Here is a 22,900-nt window from a genome sequence, read left to right as displayed (position 1 = left end):
CAAATGTCCTCTCTAATGACTTAACGTTCAGATCAAACACAACTTTGATAAATTCACCAAACGTATCCAACCCACTCACTCCAATTCAATTTGATTTTTGTTTAGTCATGCAATCGGGAGGTTAGAAGGATTATCCATGGTTCAGTTTAGCCCAAGTCTAGTCACTGTAGTTGGTCAAATTTAAAAAGTATATCTAATAAGGTGGTTGGATTTAAAAGCAAGGAGTTAAAAACACTCGTGATCACATTCATGAAGCTGACATCATCCCTACTAACTGACTACCAACCAACCGGCGAAGCCCCATTCGCCGGGTCTGCGCCGCACTCCCCTGACCTACATTGACATCCATCCATCCACACAGAGAGAGAGAGAGAGATGTAAGTCATTCACTCGATTCCTCCACCAAAAACAAAAAGAAAGTGAGACAAAAGGGTCTCAACGCATTCTGAGTGAAACAAATCAAATACAAAGAAGGTCATATATCAGCAAAGGCCGCCTTTTTTCATCACCCTTAATTCTGATTTAACAAATCCAGAATGGGGAGGGGGTAAAAGGACCATAGAATGAGGCCATATGGTGCACTTCACAAAACATCCTCACACTATCCGCTCCAACTCCCTCGCATAACTGAGCGTCTGATTGATGAGCTGCAGAGATGGTATCTCCTTGCAAGGTGCAGACTCTTTTGCCCTTTGGAAAATCACGTAACCATCCTTTATCTCCCACTCGGGATGATCCTGCAAGCGTGGCAAACACAACAATGCTAATCAAATATAACCAGAAAAAGGCATCTCCCTAGGCAAACACAACAATGCTAAACACCACATTTACTGCATCTGCTAGGCAATTTACATGCTCTCACCACTGGGTGATTTGCCTTACTTAATTCCACTATACCAATTAAGATCTACATCATCATAACTGCACTTTCTCAAAACCAAATTAGGGTCACCGGATTAAAGATTATGTGTTAACTGTTGCATGAGTTTTTCTCTATTCTCAGAGAGCATTGTTTGATATACCATGCTTCATGGTCATCCTGTACATAGAGAAAGGCGGAACATATTCGCAGAATCCATAATGAAAAAGATGTGATAAGGATCAAGAAATGAAGGTATATTAATTTATTACAAGAAAAAGGAATTTCAAGAGTTCTGGTTTGAATTTGAAATAAATTAAGACTAGGTTGTTTTATATTTATTTCTTACTTGGAGGATGTTGGTAGATTAGTTGTAATAGAATACTACTTGTTTGATTTTGTAATTATATGAGAAAAATGCACCATCATCATCTTTTATAATTATGTGTGGTTATAAACAAGATTGCGCCAAGGACGTATTCAGCCATGTTAGCACTGACAGTCTAGACTTTCAAATTTCTAAGACTTTTAAGGCAAAGGCAAGTAAGCCCAGGGACAAGGACAAGAATAAGGATGATAGTGTTGAGAGAAAAGTAAAGCCACTGACCAAGACCATTCCAAGGCAAAATTTAGCAACAGGTGCTTCATTTGTGGTGGTCTACACTTGGCAAAGGAATGCCCTACACAACGAGTGTCAAATGCACTTGTAGCAGAGGACAAAGCAGGGAATCAAATTTGAGCTTGTTTGTGAACAATGAATGACTGTTCATGAGCAAAAAATGAAATTATTTGTGAAGAGAAAAGACAATCATGAACAATAACTGAGCTTATTCATTGGTAGATATAAAAAAACAAATATAAATAAATGGGGCAACGACAAAGTCTAAAAGACAAAATTAAAGATTCATACCAAGTTTGGCATATTTGACACCATCCACACACGCACGCATGTGCGCACATATATATACCATTTTCAAATGAGAAATAAACTAGCCAATATATAAATGTTGAAGAATTTGCTCATGATCATAATAGAGCTGAACAGACATATGATCAAGCTTGGCTCATTTATTAAACAAGCTTTAAAGTCATGTTCAAATTCGTCCAATTAATAAATCAACATAAATGAACCAAAATCAAACTCATTCACGAGAGTGTATAGGTTCATTTACACCCCTAAATTATAAGAATAAAATGAGCTAAGTAGTAGGAAGCTTACCTCATTGATGTATTCAAAAAGTTCTTTGTCAGAGGAGAACAGTAACATTTGTCGGGCATGATTAATAGAAAGTGAATCATAGGCCTTTTCACTGCATCCAGATATTTCATCCCTGTAAAAGACAATGAACTACTAAGCAAATGACATACTACCCCTTCCAGATGGCAAGGTGGAATAAACAATAAGAAAAAGGACAAGTGTGAATAATATTTCCAGAGCACATATGTTCATTAGAGAAATTAAATCCTACTTAGATCACTAAAATGACATTATAAACAAAATGTAGAGAAAAGGACAGAAATATAAGTGCCATACTTATAAACATAAAACCACTTAACATCACTCTAATTTAGTGGGAAAGTAAAAGCTGCTACAAGTAGATGATATGGGTACAAGGAAGAAGTACAACTAAGCAAAATGCATTTGATTAAAATATGATTATCACATAAAATCCTAAAAGTTTAACTATCTGCTGCACCTATTTATTCAACTTGAAAGGATATGAGTGCTATTATGCAAAATTCACACCCAAACAAATGAAAACTGGGTATTAAATGAACTCCCTAAAAAGCAGCTACTACATCTGGCAGTTGCCCTTAACCCTTTTCCTATTGTTTCAATTACTCCATAAGTTAAACCACACAGTTACCTGACTGTCTTTGCCAGCAGATCCATGAAATAGACATAAGTTTCATGAGGTACAGTCTGCCTTGCACTTAAGACACGGTTGTAAGCCCCTTCCATGAAAGATTGCTCCAACTCCACTGCATGCTTGATACAGGGGTTCTCCAGAGCACTAGCTGAAAGCAATTCCAGTTCAGTGTGAAATTCGGCTATTCTATTCTGAACAAGAAGTCTCAGAAGGTTGAGACCTAGGATAGGATTCTCCTGAGGGGATGGCGGAAGACGGCCACTGCATCATCCAGGATAAAGAAGTGAGTGCAAGAAAAAAGAAGGAAAAGATGAACCACAAACAAGTCAACAATAAATTAGATCTTTGAGGCAGTTGGAGATCACAATCGTGACCCACCTTAGTCTGACAAAATTCACACTGTACACTGACCACCCATTTCACCAACAACACCCAATCAACCATCCCCACTATATCCAACTAGAAATTGAATTGTCTACAGACTTTATTGTTACTATTATAATACAGTCTGTTAATTGGGAAGTCCTCTTTAACACTTCTGGTAGTGAAGTTGAAGGTATTACTCCCCATCACCATCAATCCAAAGCCCAAATAAAAACGAGAGTTAACATTATGTAGCCACTGATCAGCATAAAATCTGTTGGATACATGGATTATACCTAACGTATCAAGAGATGATTAGCAAAGCTAGAATGCATCAAGCTGAACCCAACCTAATGGGGTTTAAGGTTTGGTGAAAGGTGATTGTTTTTTACCAGTAGTTCAGGAAGATGTACTTAATCAAAATGTGGAAGGAATGGTTATACCTTTACTGTGTTGAGCGTATATTCAAAGTAGCAAATGTATGATGCATAAACATGCTTAGATAACTTGTATCAAATTGACCAAAATATAGATAAGTTCCTGCACGTTGTTTTCATGTCTAGAATTAATATAGCAGATTAAAACCAGCATGGATATGATTAAAACTAACACGGATATGAAGAAGATAGCAGTTGCCCTCAAAGACTGTTCTAAAAACATATTCTAGCTTGCCACTCATTTCTATCAAAAACCCTATCTTTTGTAAGGCCCTTATACCTCATATAATACCTTAGAGCCTCCCACCAAGTTTTTCTTGGTCTTTCTCTACCTTTTTTGTTAAAAGCTTGTTTCATTTCATCCACTCACCTCATAGGAGTCTTTATTGATCTTCTTCTCACATGAGAAAACTATCTTAGCTGTGTCACACGTCTTATCTTCAATATGAGCCATTATAACTTTATTATGAATAATCTCATTATCAACTTTATCTTTTCTTGGATGGCTTCACATCCATCTTAAAACCATCACCTCCGTTTTTTTTATATTTTGAACTTGGTGGTGCTTAACATAATGAATCAAAAAATAAGCATGCAGGAAAGAGACTTAAACTCAAGATAGTGCTTTTGCTTAATATGTCCAAGCGCTGCTTCTTAACCCAAACAAGGTTGGACTCCAAATCAGAAAAATTGGATTTCAATCAGAGAGAAGAAAAATATTAGTTAATAGCAGACAAGCAGACAGAAATCGAAGGATTTTAATCAATCTATTTTCCAGCTTCACTTTCCATGCTAGTATTATAACCTGTAGAGGGGGAAAGAACAATGGAGAAGTATTCTTGAAAATATGACTTCAGGTCAATTTCAAAAGGAAAAAGTGCATGGATTCTTTTGCTGAACCCACTACCTTTAAAATCCAATCTCATCTTTGCCAGCCACTCTGATGAGTACTTATGAAATATGGTGATTCAAAAGTAACAAAGATATGAGAAGTTACCGTGCATCCGTATAGTAAGGTTTCAGCTGGAAAAAATCTCTTTCAAAGGCATCCTGATCCTCGATCTTCACACTTAAAACAACTGCATGCTCATAAATATCCCCTACAAGTTGTCATGGTCACTGACATCATAAGTATATGAAGTATGCAACTTGAAATGCAGGTAACGCAGTGAGAATTGGTATGCATAACATTCAAATATTTGCTAGACTGTCACTGCAAAACCTTTACATAATCTATAATCAACAAACACATTCATCGAATCTGGTATTATTAATCATAAAGGTATCCCTTGAAATAGCCCATTCTCATAAAATCAGAAATTGTTTACACACAACACTCCTCATCATCAGTTGCTCCTCATTATCAGTTGCTTATTTAGAATTTTCTGTACTACTTACCAACCTGTCTCACAAGAAATATTCAAAAGGAATTATTAATCATAAAGGTATGTCCTGAATAGGTCATTCTTATAAAATCAGAAATTCTTTACACACAACATTCCTCATTATTGATTGATTCTTTTGAATATTCTGAACTAAGGGCCTGTTTGATTGGCCATCTTTTCCATGGAAAATGATAATTTTTCACCTAAATTCTAACTTTTGAAGTGTTTGATTGACCAAATTTTCCATGGAAAATCTTTTCCCACTTAGGGTCACATGACCCTCTTTTCTCACTTCTGTTGGAAAATGAATTCCCATGGGAGGAGAGAGAAATTGTTTTCCAGGCAAATGCACTCTCATTCCCAGCCTCTCTTCATCCTCAGAGCCTGCAACAGCTGGGAGATGGAATCCATCTTCGACATCGGGTGGGGGCGGTGGCCTCCTTCATCCTCATTTCTGTGTATATACACACAGAAATGTATATATATATATATATATAGAGAGAGAGAGAGAGGGGGGGGGGGGCAACCATCTTTGTTGCAGAAAGGGGACACAGAAATGTATATATATAGAGAGAGAGAGAGGGGGGGGGGGGCAACCATCTTTGTTGCAGAAAGGGGACACAGAAATGTATATATATATATATATATAGAGAGAGAGAGAGAGAGAGAGAGAGGGGCAACCATCCTTGGAAACTCCCCATCTCTCTGTTTCATCAACAGCAATAGCAGCGAGGAAGGAAGGATGGATGAATTGGGTCTCTGTTTCCATTTGGTTTATTTCTTTAAATATTTTGTGTATGTATATTTGATTTGTTTTTTGTAATTGATTATTGATTTGTGTATTTATTAATTATCTGCATGTGTATATGTGATTATTTTTGTGAAAAATAATCACAATCAAACACCAAAAGTTAGAAAATTATAATAATTTCTAGGTAAAAAATTAAGCCAATCAAACACATTCAATTGACATTTTCCCTGGAATTTAATTCTAGGCAATTGAATTGCCTAGAAAACATTTTCTTTCCATGCAAATTCCATGCTTGCAATCAAATGCACCCTAAGTACCAACCTATCTCACAAGAAATATTCAACTCAATACATTTTATACAATGTTCACTGTACTTCACCTGAAGTTAGTGACATGTCAAAATGTTAAAAACTAGGACTTCAACATGTGCTGCGTGGACAGATGACTCCTGGATGAAGAAATGCATTGCATGCACACTCCACCAATAGTCATGCACTGCTCTATCATGATCAATGCAGCAGAATGCCACATGTACAAGGTTCCAGAGTGAAGCCCCCAACACATGGCTGATGAATTTTGTCGGGTGCATATTGTCTAATTAATGTTAATAAGTTTTTGTTGTGTCTAGCTACACCACAAGCATGTATAGTCATCCCTAAAAGTTTGTTGTCAGAAATCCACTTGAATGCTTTCCACTCCCTTAATTTTATCACCTATGCCCATCTGAACATCTATAACTACCACCCCAATAAAAACTGTCTTTCACAGTAAGGAACATTTTTCTTTGTAGTTAGAGGAATCAATCGACAATCTAGCCTGGCAGCTACACTATCAAGTTACCACGAGTCCTTAATGATGTAAATCACAGACAGTATAGAAAGAACTAAAACATCTCTAACTCATTAAGCAATATTAGAACAATGGGAAAACCATAAACATCAAGAACCAGAAAATCTGATTACAGTTTCTCTCAGTCCATATCATGGATTTGCAAAAAATACATAGATCATGTTAATTGACAAAGCCATAGGTCTCTAAGTGATAGCAACAACAATTACTATCTTTTATGTAAGGAAAATTACTTGCTAATGTCAATTCGTGAATTGCATTTGGCGTTTCCTCGAACAATGGAGGAAGGCTCCTAAAACTTGTCAGCAAGACCTGCAATGAAAGAAGATGAGTAAGACTCCATATAAATTGTCATTGCAGAAGATAATAATGAAAGTAATAATAGCAGCAGCAGCCTTTAAAATTAAGTCCTAAAACAATGACTTGTCACATCAAAGCCCCTAATAATTCCCACAAAGATTCAAAATTCACCAAGATTACAGAGTTCTACAAGGTTCCCACGAGTACCTACCCGAGTTGCTGACAAGGTTCCCACGAGGGGCCGGCCTACTGTGAAGGATTCTTGGGGACAAGAATGAAATTGAAGGGGGGGAGAATGTTACGACCCCAAGGGCTGCTTTGTAATTTTCATTTGCATTTTAAATTTTCAGTTGTAGAATTGGAGGGAGCTAACTGATTCTCTTAGTAGCTCTTACCATAATACCCTCAGGTTGCATGTAACCACGAGGAACAGCCTATATAAGGCTCTTAAGTGGGAGGATGGGAATTCATTGTGGAATGAGAATTGAATTCTTTCCCTCCAATTTTCTCTCTCTATTTCCCTCTCTCACTTTCCCTCCTAAATTCTCTCTCTGATCTTTCCCTCTTTCTCTTCTAAAATAGTCGAATTCAAGCCTCTTCATTGAGGCTTGACAGTGCCATGTACAAATCTTAGTGTTTGTGATTGTGATATATATTTGAATTTATGTGACTGATCACTATATTGTTTCTAATTTGAAATCTTAGTTTCTGTGCTTTTACACAAGTAAAATTATGCATATAAACCATGGCCCTCAGTCAATCTTTATGGTTGTACTAACACGTTTGTTCTACAGGTGTGAATGGTGCAAGTGTGATTACAAGTGGGCCAGTTAGTCCTGGTATAGGGTTAGTCCTCAATTCGGCATTGATTATGAAGGAAGATCGATAGAGTTTGAGAAGGCTTCTTTAGCTTGCTCATTTTTGGAAAGTAAGCTCTAATCAGTGTGACCCCAGATCATTGCTTAAGAGTTCCCCTGCCAAGTGCTGAACATTCATACCCTAGAAAAGAAATCGCATTTAAGCAGTAGGTAATTTACTTTAATTCTTGATTTATGTGCCATTATGCAACCCCCACCCCCAGTTTCTAACAATTGTTTTGAACACCTCCAATAGTCAACAAACCGAGATAACGGCCTTGCCTTCGCCTACGGTAGGAACAGCATTTTACAAATATCTATATAGATATACATATCTCGCATCGTATCATCTAATCTCAAAACAATTGAAAAATGAAGATGCCCATTTTTCTTTAGCTTTTTGAACCTTCTATATCATTACAAACAACATATAACACTCCAAGAAAACGGATCCAGAAAAACAGAACAGAAACACCAATCAACAGCGATTTAAGAGCTAAAAAGGAATTAGGGTTTCGGGAAATGGATTCGTTACCTTGAGCTGGGAAAGGAGTCTCGAACAGGTATCGAAATCGTTCCGAACGAAAGCGGCTTTGAATCGCTCGAATAGTTGCGAAACCTCTGTAACCTTCGGATCCATCTCTCTCGATTTTGCGGGCTGCCTTCTCAAACTCCTCGCTGTCAAAGCTTCCTGCTTCCCTTCTTTGCGTGCAAGAAACGTACCGACCCCGTAAATTTATAGGATCCGAACCCAATGCCAGATGCTCCGGGTAAAGTGACCCCGTCTTGATGGATCCGGGCTGTTTATTTTTGGTTTTTCACTAACTACCCCTTTTGGTCTCTTAGTTTTGTTTTTGTTAATTATTTTAAATTACACTTTACTCAAAATTTTAATTTTAGCTTGAAACTTATGTTAATTATAAATCACGGTCTATCCTCATTAGGTGTTGTTAAAATATAACGTGACAAACTCAAACCCATGTATAATAAGCAAAAACATGACTTGTTAAACTCGAATTTTTTATTTTTTTTTATCTTTAATCAATCTTTTTATACTTTATATTACTTAGTTTTTCGAACAATTTTTCGGTATTCTTGATGGTTAGTTGGGCAATTTGTGCTACCTATCATTCAATTGATTACCCAATAACTTATCATAATAATATCTCATGGAGGTAGATATGGTGATCCATAACAAAAATTAAATAAATGTAGACTGCTATTGTTAGAAAAAATTAAAGGTCGATCTAAAATTAAAAATTGGAGTAATGTTCACTTTTAATTCTTTTTTGTATTGATCTTTTTCTTAGAGTTAATGACAATGAAAAATTAAGAAGAAATTTAATTTCAGGAGGAAAGGAAACTTAAATCATTAAAATTAAGAAAAAATGGTCCATAAATGTTTGGACAAATGTGGCCACTATATTAAGAATCTTTTAATCAACATTTTCCTAGCAATTTTTTTGAAGCTTTGATGGTGTTAATTTTGATTCTCATGCACTATAAAACATAAATATATTCTCCAACTCTTACCTTATAGCCATTTAGCTCCATAACTTCAGAGTAGACCTATCATGCGCATTATCAATGGGCCGCTGGCGAGAAAGAGGAAAGAAACAGAGATTGTTGGTGAGGAAGGCGATGAGTGGGTCGGCTAATAGGTAGGTCAATTGACCAAGACAATAGCAGCAACCCACCTCCCTCACCAACGACCCATTGATAGTGTGCATGTATCTCACGCACAATTTTGTGAGAAATGAAGTGTGATTATAGTAAAATTGAAAGTTGAGAGACAAGATAGAGTCACTTTTTAAGTTGGGGGGCAAATGACTATAAATGAAAAGTTTAAAGGCATATTTATGCCTTATGCCATATGCCATTCTTGTGCATTAAGTAAGTTATACAACAATCACTTAGTGAAGCCCTGTAGTGAGTCTTTATTTTAACATTTCCTACTATTTTGATGGCACATGAGTGGTGTAATCCTAGTCTTTTAAGTTTTAGTTAATAGTGGCATAAAATTGGGAGTCTAATAGTTGTGTTCTATATATTTAAAATAGACTACTTTGTTAATTCATTGTATGAGTTTTCATTTTATCAATTTTAGAAATATAGTCACTCTTCAAGCCATACTTATATATTCTCTCACTTTTTTTTATACGTTATTAGTGAAATCGAGCCATAGTGATGCAGTCTAGGTTTCAATTCCCATCCTAGATGGGAAACACTACAATTGATAGAGCATTCAAATGAGGGTGCTTAATATTACCATGTGTTGGCCCTTAAAATTTTTCTCAATTTTAATAAATATTTAAGATGAGGGGTGAATTGAGTGATTAAAATTTTTCTTAATTTTAATAAATATTATTGATTAATGATTTTATTAAAAAAAATATATTTGATAAATATAATAAATTATATTTTAGATTAATAATAAATGTAAGTCACAAGATATAACAAAAATAAATACAATGAGGCACAAGACAATTTATAGTGGTTTGGTGTCTTCACATACATCTAGTCCACTCACCCAATGTCTAACCACTCTTGGGATTCCACTAAATCAAAATCACCAAGGTTTCCATACTAGCTCATCTTGAAAACTAGATACACACCTATATTACAATGGGTTCTAGGCAACCACTACATCAAGGTTTTCTTCCTATCTTATCTTGGAAACTAGATTCACCTAGATCTAGGAAACCTATACAATCCTCAATAATAATTTAAATGTTTACAAATAATTTGTCTACACTTGGACACAAATAAGCAATTAAGAACAAATTATACAAGGCAATAATATTTAAGTAAATAAATAAATTTGTAACCTCAAATGGAAAACTTTAGATTTATCGTAGAGTACTTGAAAAACTTTTCTCCTCTTGCCTTGTGACTCTTCGGTGGATGAACAATGAATCTTTGAGAGCCTTGGAATGCTTGAAAATTAGCTTGAAAGCTTTTGAGAGTTTTGGATGTATAATATGTGTAATGGATATTCAAAAAATAAGTTTGGGGGGTATTTATAAGCATTTTAGCCACTAAAGAAATGATTAATATGAAATTTGAAATTCAAAAAATGTTTAGATTTTATCAAACAATAAGAAAACATGTCTCATATTTAATTCAAAATAAATTTACTTTTTGCATAAGAAATCAAGATTTGAAAATTCAAATATAAACTTTTGAGACATAAATGATTAAAACAAGAAAACATGTCTAAAAGTAATCTCCTTTAATTCAAAATAAATTTATTTTTTGCATGAGTAATAGAAAATATGTCTAAAACCAATTCTTTTTAATTCAAAATAAATTTACTTTTTGTAGGAGAAAGAGAAAATATGTCTAAAAGTAATTCTCCTTTAATTCAAAATAAATATACTTTTTGCATAAGTAATAAAAATATTTATCAATAAATGAAAATTCAAACATAAACTTTTGAGACATAAATGATCAAAAGTAGGAAACATGTCTAAAGACAATCCACCTTTAATTCAAAATAAATTTACTCTTTATATCCACTTTAATTCAAAATAAATTTATTTTTTATACGAGAAAGAAATATATTTATATCATAAAAATATTTTTGTTAATAATCAAAACTTAATTAATACGAGCAAATTGGCTCAACACCATGATTTGCTAGCTAGGGTCGTGGAGAATGGAGTCGCAAATCTTGTTGAGAATGCAATCGAAACATAGAAAAACACCGACCTTGAGAACAAGAAGAAAGATAGAAGGCTCTTTGAGAAGATCAATGCATTATGAGCATGCCTGAGTTTGAGTTTCAATGCATGATTGGGCAAGCTAGGGAATTTGAGTGTGTTTATAAACTCTACTCGATAGAGAATATTTTAATCTTGTAACAAATAGGATCAAAGGAAAAATATGTTTTTTTTCTTTTCCAAGCAGCTTGCTTATGACAAATTCATTGCTTGATTCCATTGTTCCATTTTTTGCCACATATTTGACATTGAGTCACCCTGCTATAGCACTGCTATTATTTCTCCAAAAAGAGTTTGTTTAGGGCTTCTAGATATGAATGTTTGGGGATATCTATCAAGGTTTTATCTATTACTGCAAAAGTAGTACCTATTTGCCATGGAAACCTCCTCCCAAATTATTAAATAAGTTTGTTTGATCAATTTTGCTAGATGTGTGTTTTGTTTGATTATGCAACTATCCTCTTTCGTTGGATTTAATACTATGTAAAATCTTAAATGTGCAGCTCTTCCTCCAAGCAATAGAAAGTAGGGTTGGGCATTCGGTTAGTTTAGTTACTGTTCAAATTGAATTTATGTAAAAAATCGAACCGAATGTATTCTCAAACTGAAAAATTGAAAAATTGAACCGACCAAAAAAATCAAAAAATTGAAATAACAAAGTGCGAAAGTGACATCATTTTTGACATTTCAATCAGTTTGGTTCTTTCGATTTTTTTCAATATAGAAACTGAATCGAACTTAAATAACTGAAATTGCCAAACTTAAAAAAACTGAAATGACTTACAGCTTGAACCAAACCGAATTGGTAATTTCGACCAAGTCATATAATCTTCTTTGTTGAGAGTTTAGTTTCCAACTTAGTAGTTGATGTTTTAATTCTATGTTTTAAGTTAAAATATTAAAAATATTATATAGCTATTTAGTGGGTTAGTATTCTATTGGGACTTCGAATTTAACAACTATTCACTACAAGAAATTTGGTCATTAGTGACGACACAAAATCGTCACATATGATTAGAATTTCATCACAAAACTGTATTGGTGATAATTTTTTGGCATCACAACCATCGTCACGTTAGGTCGTAGGGAAAAGTAATTAGTGACATTTTTTATATTTTGTCACAAATGTATAAAGGAAAGGTGATGAAATTTTTGTTGTCACCGAAGGCATCTCCTTTAGTGACGCGTAATTTTGCCATAAAAACCAATAAAATTGCGTCATCTTAGAGTTCAAATCGTCACAAAACAGTTGTGATGGGGTTTCTTATTGTGACAATTACTATCGTCACTAAAAAACTATGACAACAGTGACATTAATATCGTCACTATAGTCTTCTCATATTTCGTCACTATTAGATAAAATCATCACTGAATAGTTTGATTAAAGTTTGATTCGGTGACGCAAACTAAAATGTCACAAAATATCATGTAATTGGTGACACAAAAAATCGTTGCGAAAGGAAACTACTTTTCGTCACAAATATTGATTTCGTCACTAATAAGTTGGGTCTGTATGTTAATTGGTGACGCATAAATATCGTTACCTATCAAATATATTTTTTTACAAACTTTTTTCCACAAAAAATAGAAAATTTTTGTCACATATAGACCTTTTCCTTACTATAGGCATGACTTTTGTGACGTTAATAAAATTGTCAAAAAATAGGATAACCAATTGGTGACAATTTAAAAGCGTCTTAAATTCATACAATTATATATTATCTTTATTTAGTGACAACAAAACAAAATGTCACTCAAAATTGTATATATAGATAGGTGGCCAAAGTTTTATTGTCATAAATTCATAAATTAAACTTGTTAATTTGGTGACAAAAACAAGTCGTCACCCAAAATTGCACAATCTAATAAGTGATAAAATTATTTTTGTAGTAAATTGTATAAACCTGTAAATGTTTTCTTTGATAAATATTATACTCACTATCAATTGATCTAAAATTTGAAATTAAAAATACTAAAATCATATTACACACACAAAATGGATTGATATATGATGATCAAATCTCTATCATAAAAAATAAATCCTAATATAACACATCCAAAAATATAAAAGTAATTAACATCTAATTAGTATCTCAGTAAAAGTTCTGAATTAAAGAGGTAGATTTCACAAAACTTGTTCAAATCTAACGATACAAGTACCACCACAATATACTTCAACCTCTTCTCTCAAACCTTCAGTTGATTCTGCGTGCGATTCATTTGAACCTGAAATCAATTACATTTGTAATTGTATTGCGATCATAGTCGTAATTGTGTTGGAAGGATAGAAACATGTAATGTAAGATGAAAATTTGATCAAGTTAGACACATGTAAAGTTTATTTAACAATGAAGTAAATAGAAAAGTAATTATTTTATTCTTACCTTGATTTAGGATTAAAGGAGATAGAATCGAAGGAGGCAGTTGGATCCCTGAACTCACCAAAAATTGTAATAATTGGTTGTAATTGCTCATCACAGTATCCAATTTCCCTTCTAATTGAGTTGTTGTTTCAAACTTTGTTTGACATGTTTGTAGCTCATCTTGAGTCTTCTTAAGCTTTTCCTCCAACTCATAAGTCCTTGTTTCTGAAGCTTTAAATGATTTAGGTTTAGGCCCATACCCAAGTCCCTTAACATATCCACACTTAGTGCCTAGTACATTATCCACTATGTCATCTATAGACATTGGGTTCTCACTATTTGTGGGTTGGTTTTGCAACTCAACCATTTTGTCCTAGACATTGAAGGAAAACAACATCAATTAAAATATAATCAATATAAAATTTTAGTTATAAAGAGAGAAAATATTTAATCTTACATAAGCTTCTTCTGTTGTAGGTGTTGTCCATCTCTTTTGTGTCGAGTAGTGCGCGGCCTTGAAAAACTCTATCCTATTAGGCTCTTCATTATCCATGCACTATTGATATTCAAACAATGTAAATAGTGAAAGACGTCCAATAACTTATCAAAATATGTGTAATGAAATTATTAACCTCTTGTGACGACTTGCTACAAATGCCCTTGAGCCTTGGTTATGAGACTAATATAACTTTTCCAAGTAGTGCGCTTATCTCATCTACGTTCTCGACTACCCTATTAGTTTCTCTTGTTGTGCCATCATCCATGGCTACTCCATTTTGCAAATCTTCTAACATATCAAGTAACCCATCATCATTTTCCATTTCATTATCCCAATTGTCATTAGTTCGATTATCATTCTCGTAGCCATGACTATTATTGTCAGGGGAAGTAAAAGGTTCACCGTGATAAACCCACTTAGTGTAGCTAATACTAATTCCAGTCAACATCAAGTGGTCCTCAACTTCTTCTTGACTTAATGTGTACACATTCAAACATTCTTAGTAAGGACATCGAATTTTACACTCGCCTCCCAAACTATCATGGACAAACTTCATAAATGAACGAACTCCTACTATATATTTGTTAGAGAACCTATGTTCCATCATCTAGCTCTTATCCATGTTCTAATATGAATACTTAACAATCATTAGAAAAGAAATAATTAAAAGAATAAACAATTAAAAAAATACCCTTATAAACAATTCAAAGAATTGATAGTTTATTAATATCATGTTGGATTTCAAAGGCTTTGGTGGTTTGGAGCTTTCAAATTTGAATTGGGTTGCTTTCAGTGTAGAGGTGTCAAAAGGGTCGCTCGGCCCGACTCGTCACTGTTCAAATGGGCCAAGCCAAAGAATTTGGGCTCACGGCTCGGCCCGGCCCGTGGCCCACTGGGCCTAGCCCATTGGGACCCTATGGGTCGGGCCCATGAGGCCCTTATGGGCCCAGTCAGTTAAACCCTTATGGGCTGGCCAATTAAGCCCACAATTTTGCAATTTGCATGTTGTTTTGCTTATGAGTTGACATAAAGGCAAAGCATGTCACAAGTTTTGTGACAACTCATTATGTCTTATAAATTTTGCAATTTGCATGTGTTTCACTGTTTTGCTTGTGAGTTGACAACTTGACATAAAGGCAAAGCATGTCACAAGTCTTGTGACAACTCATTATGTCTTTATAAAGATCATATGCTAACTGCTAAGCTTGCCAGCCTTGCCATTTGAAATTGAATATTCACCCATAAGGGCTGCCTGACAAATGTTCCCTAACCTTTCTGTCACAATGTTTGAAAATTTGAAGGTTGGCAGATATAACTTGACAAGACTGGCAAGGCTGAGTCAGGCTGTCACCCACGTTTGCCAGGCTGCCTGACAAATGTTCCCTAACTTTTTGTCACAATGTTTGAAAATTTGAAATTCACCGAAGTTCGAATTTTTCCTAACATTTGAATTTGAAATTCAAATTTGCAAGTCCCCTGATTGTCTATAAATTGGAGAACAAATATGAGTTATTTTCCTTTGCTTTCGAATTCCATGCAATTATGTTGTTCAATTGTTCTTGAGCTTTCACTTTTTAATTCTCACTTATTTTTGCCTTTCTATTTTATAAGTTTTATTCATTCACAATTTAGATATGATTTTTATCAATAATAATGTCTTTCTTTCGTCGCTCAAAATCCACCCGTTTTTCTCGTGGGACTCTTTCTGGTTCTATGGATCCACCACAGTCTAGCACATCTAACCCCATAATTCGTCCACCTCGTCATCCTCAGCCCCAACCCCCAGTGGATTTCATTCATAATTTGTATAACACAAATTATGCAGATCATGATGAAACACTTCCACCTGACTCACTAGAAGAAGATAACAACATCAACTTTGCTAGACCTGCTGATTTTTCCACCCCCACCAACACCCAGAGAGAACGAAGAAGATGATGCAGGTCCGTCAAATGTGGGAGCTGATAGGAAAAGACAGCAGACAAGTGCTATTTGGAACTATTATGAAATAGTTTAGGTTAAAGGCAAGGGTTAAAGAGCCTAATGTAAGGTATGTAAAAAACATCTTGTGTGTGGCGATGAAACAGGTCATCTAAAAAGGCATGCGACAAAGCATGAGGAGGCAATGGCTTGTAGTGAAAAAGGTAGTACACAAACTCAATTAAATCTTTCAGGTAATATTCATCGCTATAATCTAGAATTAGACAATAAGTGTTTAGCTAAAATGATAATTAAATCAGAATGCACTTTTTTGTTTGCACAAGATCCCGCTTTTAAATGGTATTGTAAAACTTACACAATTTATAGTCTAGAGATTTCTCTAGGAACACTATTAGAAATGAAGCAATGAGATTATTTTTAATATATAAAGATAAGCTAAAAAATGTATTTAATCAACTTAGTAGTAAAATCTCACTTACGTCTAACATATGGTATGACGAACTAACAAATAATCATTATTTATGTGTGACAGCCTATTGGATAGATGACATGTGGGCTATTCAAAAAAGAATAATTACTTTTAAAGAACTTGTAGAAGCACACAGTGGAAACTACATAGCTCAAGCGATTTCACAGTACGTATTAGATTACAATATTTTGGAAAAATTATTTGCTATTTCTTTTGATAATACTAGTAATAATAATGTTGCAATAGAACGATTAAAACTTTCCGTGCCCTTAATTTTAGGGGAAAAATTGTTTCACAATAGATGTACATGTCACATTTTAAATCTATGTGTTCAAGATGGTCTTCGTGTAGGTTCAGAGTCATTAGAAAAAGTAAAAAGTTGTTTAAAATTCATACGCACTAATACGTCTAGACTTAGGGAATGGAAACAATTAGTTCATGCTTATCAACTGCCCTATAAAATATTTTCAAAAGACATTGAAACTAGATGAAACTCAACATTTTTGTTATTACAAATGATAACACCATATAGAGAACTTTTAACAATATTTTGGAATAAATAAATGCCCCCATCTCATCATATAACTGAACTTGATTGGAATTTGTTAAATATACTTATTTTTATATTAGAACAATTTTATTATGCTACAGTTACATTTTCTGGTTGTAAATACCCAACAACTCACTTTTTTTTAAGAGAAATATATAGTATAGTAAATTGTTTCAATGAATATAGAGAACATCAAAGTTACATGCCATTTCTTGACTCAATGGAAGCAAAATTTAGGAAATATTGGACGCAAATTCTACCACTTTACCTAATAGCTAGTACGTTAGATCCCACACAATAGTGGAATGCTGTAAATGGTTTTTTAGATTTTTATGGCAATGCTATGAATATTGATACAGATGATACGAAATATGAGTTAAACAATTAGTATATGAAATGTATAATTTGTACGAATTTTATCTTAAACTTAGACAACAAGTTGAAGGCTCATCAAAGCAAACAAAATCCAAAGGAAATTTAAAATTTGAATTTTCAAAATTTTTGAGAAGTAAACAATAAAAAAAAAACAACTATAATGTCAAGTAGTGCATTTAATGAATTAGACTTTTATTTAAATAGAGATATGCAATTTTCTGATGATGAAATTTTTGGCCTGGTGGCGCCTAAACCAACACACATATCCTGTTTTAGCTGCCATGGCCCGTGATGTACTAACTCCTCCGGTATCCACAGTACCATCGGAGTTTGCTTTCTCTGTAGGTAATAAGGTGTTAGATCCAAAAAGATCAAGATTATCACCAAAAATATTGAAATGTGTGTTTGCTTTAAAGATTGGCTCGATGTGGAGTTCGAACAACAAGGGATCGAGTTAGTATATGAATCAAGTGAATATGATGTTGATAACTAGCTGAAGCCACTTTATCTTTGTAATTTTGTACTATTTTCTTTTATTTAATCGAAAAGATATAGAAATTTAATTTAACTATTGTACTCCCTCACCAATCAGTATTGACAATCACCATTTGAGTGATGAGAGTTTTTTGCTAGCCATAAGATAATGATCTTGCTGCAGTAATGGATTTAAAAATTTCCTACCTCTAAAAAGAGACTAGGATTATTAGGGATGGTTGCTAGCTCATGTAAAAAAGGTAAAAAAATTATTTTATTGAACTTCTTCAAGTGATGGCTTGAAGAGAGAGGAGTAGACTATTTGTTTACCAAATGGTTCGAACGTCTACAAATTGTAGTGTCCCTTACTCATTTATTTTTTTAATTATGTTATTTTTTATTAATTATTGATATTGGATGCTAAAAAATTTACATTTCGCAATATATATAAATAATAACCATCAATATATTTAAAATTTTCAAGCTAAATTTTTTATATATTTAAATTATAAATAAACATTCTTCTTTTTATATGTGTATTATTTTTCATATCAATTCACAAGAAAATTTATAAAGCATATAGAATTTTGAAATATAAAATGATGAAATAATATTTAAAACTTAAGATAGAAAATTGTTTAAAAAGAAAAAAAGAAAAAAAATAATTTTTATATATGCATTATTTTGATATTTATATATGTATATATTATATGCATTATTTTAAAAAAATTATTTAAAAAAGAAAAGAAAAAAGGGGTCGGGCCCATCGGGCCCGACCCACAACCCCCCCGCCGTGGGCCGGGTCGGGCCCTATCCACGGCAAAGTGGGCTGGGCCCAGCTCGACCCTTTTAGTAAAAGGGCCAGCTCGACCCGTTTAAAAAGCCCGTGGGCCGATTCGGGTCGGCCCTTTTGACATCTCTATTTTAGTGACATACCTACAACCAATTAATTTGCTGTAACTTCCACTTATTGGTAATAATATATTTGTTCTTTTATTTCTCATGTCGGTCAACTCTTTGTTTGAGACATACTTTTGTCTTAGGTTAAAATTTATTAAATTATTTTTAAATTTATAATTTGTGAAATTTAACCCTTTTTATAATTTTATTTTTTTTGGAAAATTCCTTTTGACATAATTTTCAGGCACAAAATTATAATTAATGTCAGAAAAAAAAAACCCACAACATCTCAATTAATCTCAAACAATTATACACAATATTATTATTATAAATTAATTAAAAAAAAATAATAAACTTAACTGTTTAGTGAAGAAAAAATGTCGCAAATTTGTGAAGCAAAATTCTAATTCTCAACATTTATTTAATATTTAGTGGTCCCAATAATACTTGGTGGTCCATTATTAACAACAATAATATTATTTATATCATACTTTCAGGGGCATTATATATTATTCATTGCAGGGCATTATAGGGCAAAATCAAAAGTAGAAGAATGTATGCCCTGCAATGCATAATATATATATATATACATATTGAAATTGAAAGCAAGGCATAATAAAATTGAAACCAAAACTATAATGAATAATATATATACATACATATATATATTCTTCTTTATGTACATACATATATATATACATACATATACATACATATATATATGTATGTATATATATATACATACATATATATATATATATACATGCATACATACATATATATTCCCTCTTTATGTTAGGAAACCAAAACGAAAATCAAAACTAAAACCAAAACTATATATATATATATATACTAACGACCAATCACCTCCACAGAGTTAGTCGTATCCAGCATTAGGATGGATGAAGCAAGCACCACACTAACATGGACATGGATTTCAGTAGATGACAAGAAAAATAATGTACTCATAAAAGAAAATCAAACTGTTAAATTAAAACAATAATGTACTCACCAGAGCCTAGTGGAGGTGCCTTCGCCAATTTCAAATAAGAGCTTTAAGATGCATTGTTGGTGCAGATAATAGAGATATGACAATTCCCTTATCTTCTTTTGTTGCACTTTAAGAGTTGGCTTTAGGGTTTTTAATTTTACAGAGAATTTGGGGATGTGGGGGGAATGCATTTTTTATTCCCGCCCCTTCAAAATTCTTATATAGTGAGTGTTTTATATAATTATTTTTAAGGAAAATATTTTATCTTTTCTAATGTTTTATTATCCAAAATTAGTTAATAAAACAAATGTGGGGAATGTATTTGGTCTTATAAAATTAGTTAATAAACAAATGCGGTGAGTGTTTTATATACTTTAGTTTCATTAGATAATAATGTTTTATTTTCTTATAAAAAATCTTATCATTACTAAAGATGATAAGATTTTTTATCATCTTTTCTAAATAATGTACTCATAAAAGAAAATGTGGGGAATGTATTTGGTCTATTAATTAATGTTTTTGTTTTAAATTTCAAAATTATCGGCTTGTGTGAGTATTTTATTTTTTTTTCTCATCCAATAAATATCTGTTTCCATTCACATAACTGTTATAAATTTTAACCCAATAAAAGCCCAAAAATAATAAGGTAAATTATTATATATTATCAAAATGTGATCAAATTATTACTTTTACATCAAATCTTAAAAATTATTAATTTTATGTATAAATTTTAAATTTTATATTAATTGTAATGTACTGTGGGAGAAAATAGAGTCCCGTCAAAATTAAACTTAAAACAATATGACATGGCAATATGTTCATTTTTATAGCTTATGGTAAAAACTCATTCTAAAATAACAAAAATAATAACAATAAATTTTTCACTTTTTTGGGATTATTATTATTTTTGTAGTTATTATTGTTATTTCTTTGGTGCACTATTCAAAGCCAAGTGTTCTTATTAGCAAAACTTTATATATATATATATATAAATAATTCAAATGCGAAGTAACAATAAATTAATATTATTTTTAAATAAGATATATTTATTACATATTATTTTTAACATTTGAATAGTTCTATTAGTTAAGTAAATAATTCAAATCATATAATATATTTATTATTAACCAATAAAATTATTTCAATTTTGAAAATAAGATAAAATAAATGCATATAATATAACAAAAAAATACATTTATTGATACTTAAACATTGTCCTATCTAGTCATTCAACTTAAAGTTTCTTTTCTAAAATAAAATTATATTATTGTTAATAGATCATTGCTTATTCGTCTCACTTGTTTCTATTTTAGACAAAAGACAAGAATTTCAATATGAATACTAATAAATTTAAAAGATATTAAGATTGCATAATATTATAAATGATATAAATTCTATTTAGAATAAATTTAATATCTTGTTTAAAATTTAGTATTAATAGTCAAAAATTTATTAATAGTTATTTATTAATAAGTAATTAATTACTCATTATTTGATGAATAACCATATGTGACGCATTTTTTCGTCACCCAATATGATACGTAATTGTGACAATTAATGTTTTGTTATCTTGTGCATAACACAAAAATTATCAATAACTATTTGTGATGAAACTCAACATCACCCAATGATACTCACAAATGTGACTATTTGTAATGTGTCACAAATAGGTATTCTTCCATATGTGACGCAAAACAATAGTCACCTAATATTATTCATCAATATGACGATATGTAATGTGTCACAAATAGGTATTTTTGAATACGTGACGCAATAAATCATCATCAAATATAATACTAATTAGTGACATTTTTAAAATCATCACCATATGCATCAAATTAAAATATTACTAACAAGGGGTGATGAAACGTAATGTCACCTAATGCTATTCACACATGTGACGATATGTAATGCGTCACAAATAGGTATTCTTGCATACATGACGGAAAGAAAATCGTCACCTACTGTAATACTCATTATTGACATTTCAAAAGTTGTCACCTTATGCAACAAACTACAATATACTAATAATGGGTGTCGAAACTCAACATCATCTAATATTATTAACAAATGTGACACTATGTAATGCATCGCAAATAGGTTATTCTTGTATACGTGACGCATATAATATCGTCACCAAATATAATACTTATTAGTGACATTACTAAAGTCATCATGTTATGCAACAAACTAAAATATTACTATCAATGGGTGATCAAAGTTAACGTCACCTAATACTATTTACAGTTGTGACGATATCCAATGCGTCACAGATGGTCATTCATTCATTTGTGATACAAATATATTGTCACCCAATATTATATTAATATGCTGACTTTTATTTTTCGTCACCTACATAAACAAAACGTCACAAAAATTATGTTTTGCAATCGAGTGTTAGCGCTAAAAGTTGGTGTCAACTTATGCATGACATTTTGTGACAAAATCTCAAAATCATCACCAAAAAATAACAATTCATGAATTTTGGTGACGAAATGCTTATATCGTCACAAAAAAAGTACTTTTTGTGACAAAAATTCATAGTGCCACTAAAAAATTGTCACTAATGACCAAATTTCTTGTAGTGTCACCACTAGCATTGCTTCAGACAATCTAGAATGTGTCATAAGATGAGTTGGCATAGCAAGAAAACAATTAAAGGGTATCTTTGTGTATCTCTCATTCTTTCTCTTGTCAAGTGGTTTGCCCTTGAACCACACCATTAACCCTAGGCTATATAAACTCCCTTACATTTGTACTACTTTACTCACTCTCTCATCATCATACTCCCATTTCATACCATTGCTTTGCTTTCTCTCAATCATCATTTCTGCTAACTCTCACTTTCATATTGTTATCACCAATTTAGCTTTGTAACTGAAGGCATTGAACCTATATTTTCCTTACGAAGTCACCCAAATTTTGGCTTGTCTCTCTGGGACAC

At 32.6% G+C, this 22,900-nt stretch overlaps 1 protein-coding gene across 1 annotated transcript; it reads right to left on the bottom strand.

Moving 5' to 3' along the window:
- Positions 1-192: 192 nt before the first annotated feature.
- On the bottom strand, positions 193-8,396 carry LOC127813008 (26S proteasome non-ATPase regulatory subunit 8 homolog A). The gene is made up of 6 exons (XM_052353663.1): positions 8,208-8,396; positions 6,749-6,827; positions 4,528-4,630; positions 2,728-2,991; positions 2,079-2,190; positions 193-737 (listed from the first exon to the last, which is right to left on the bottom strand). Exons 1-6 carry the CDS (start codon positions 8,310-8,312, stop codon positions 597-599), a joined length of 804 nt encoding a protein of 267 aa, XP_052209623.1. The 5' UTR covers positions 8,313-8,396; the 3' UTR covers positions 193-596.
- Between the last annotated feature and the right edge of the window lie 14,504 nt (positions 8,397-22,900).

The sequence above is a fragment of the Diospyros lotus genome, chromosome 11 (assembly GCF_014633365.1).
Source record: "Diospyros lotus cultivar Yz01 chromosome 11, ASM1463336v1, whole genome shotgun sequence".
Taxonomy (NCBI): Eukaryota; Viridiplantae; Streptophyta; class Magnoliopsida; order Ericales; family Ebenaceae; genus Diospyros; species Diospyros lotus.
This window is presented reverse-complemented; position numbering and strand designations above follow the sequence as displayed.

Bases quoted from the DNA above. Each gene is read 5' to 3' on its own strand.
- LOC127813008 (XM_052353663.1), bottom strand. From the start codon at position 8,312: ATGGATCCGAAGGTTACAGAGGTTTCGCAACTATTCGAGCGATTCAAA. The intron at 6,828-8,207 runs GTAACGAATCCA...CTTTCATTGCAG, and splicing joins GACTCCTTTCCCAGCTCAAG to GTCTTGCTGACAAGTTTTAG. The intron at 2,191-2,727 runs GTAACTGTGTGG...TGTCTTTTACAG, and splicing joins CTGCTGGCAAAGACAGTCAG to GGATGAAATATCTGGATGCA.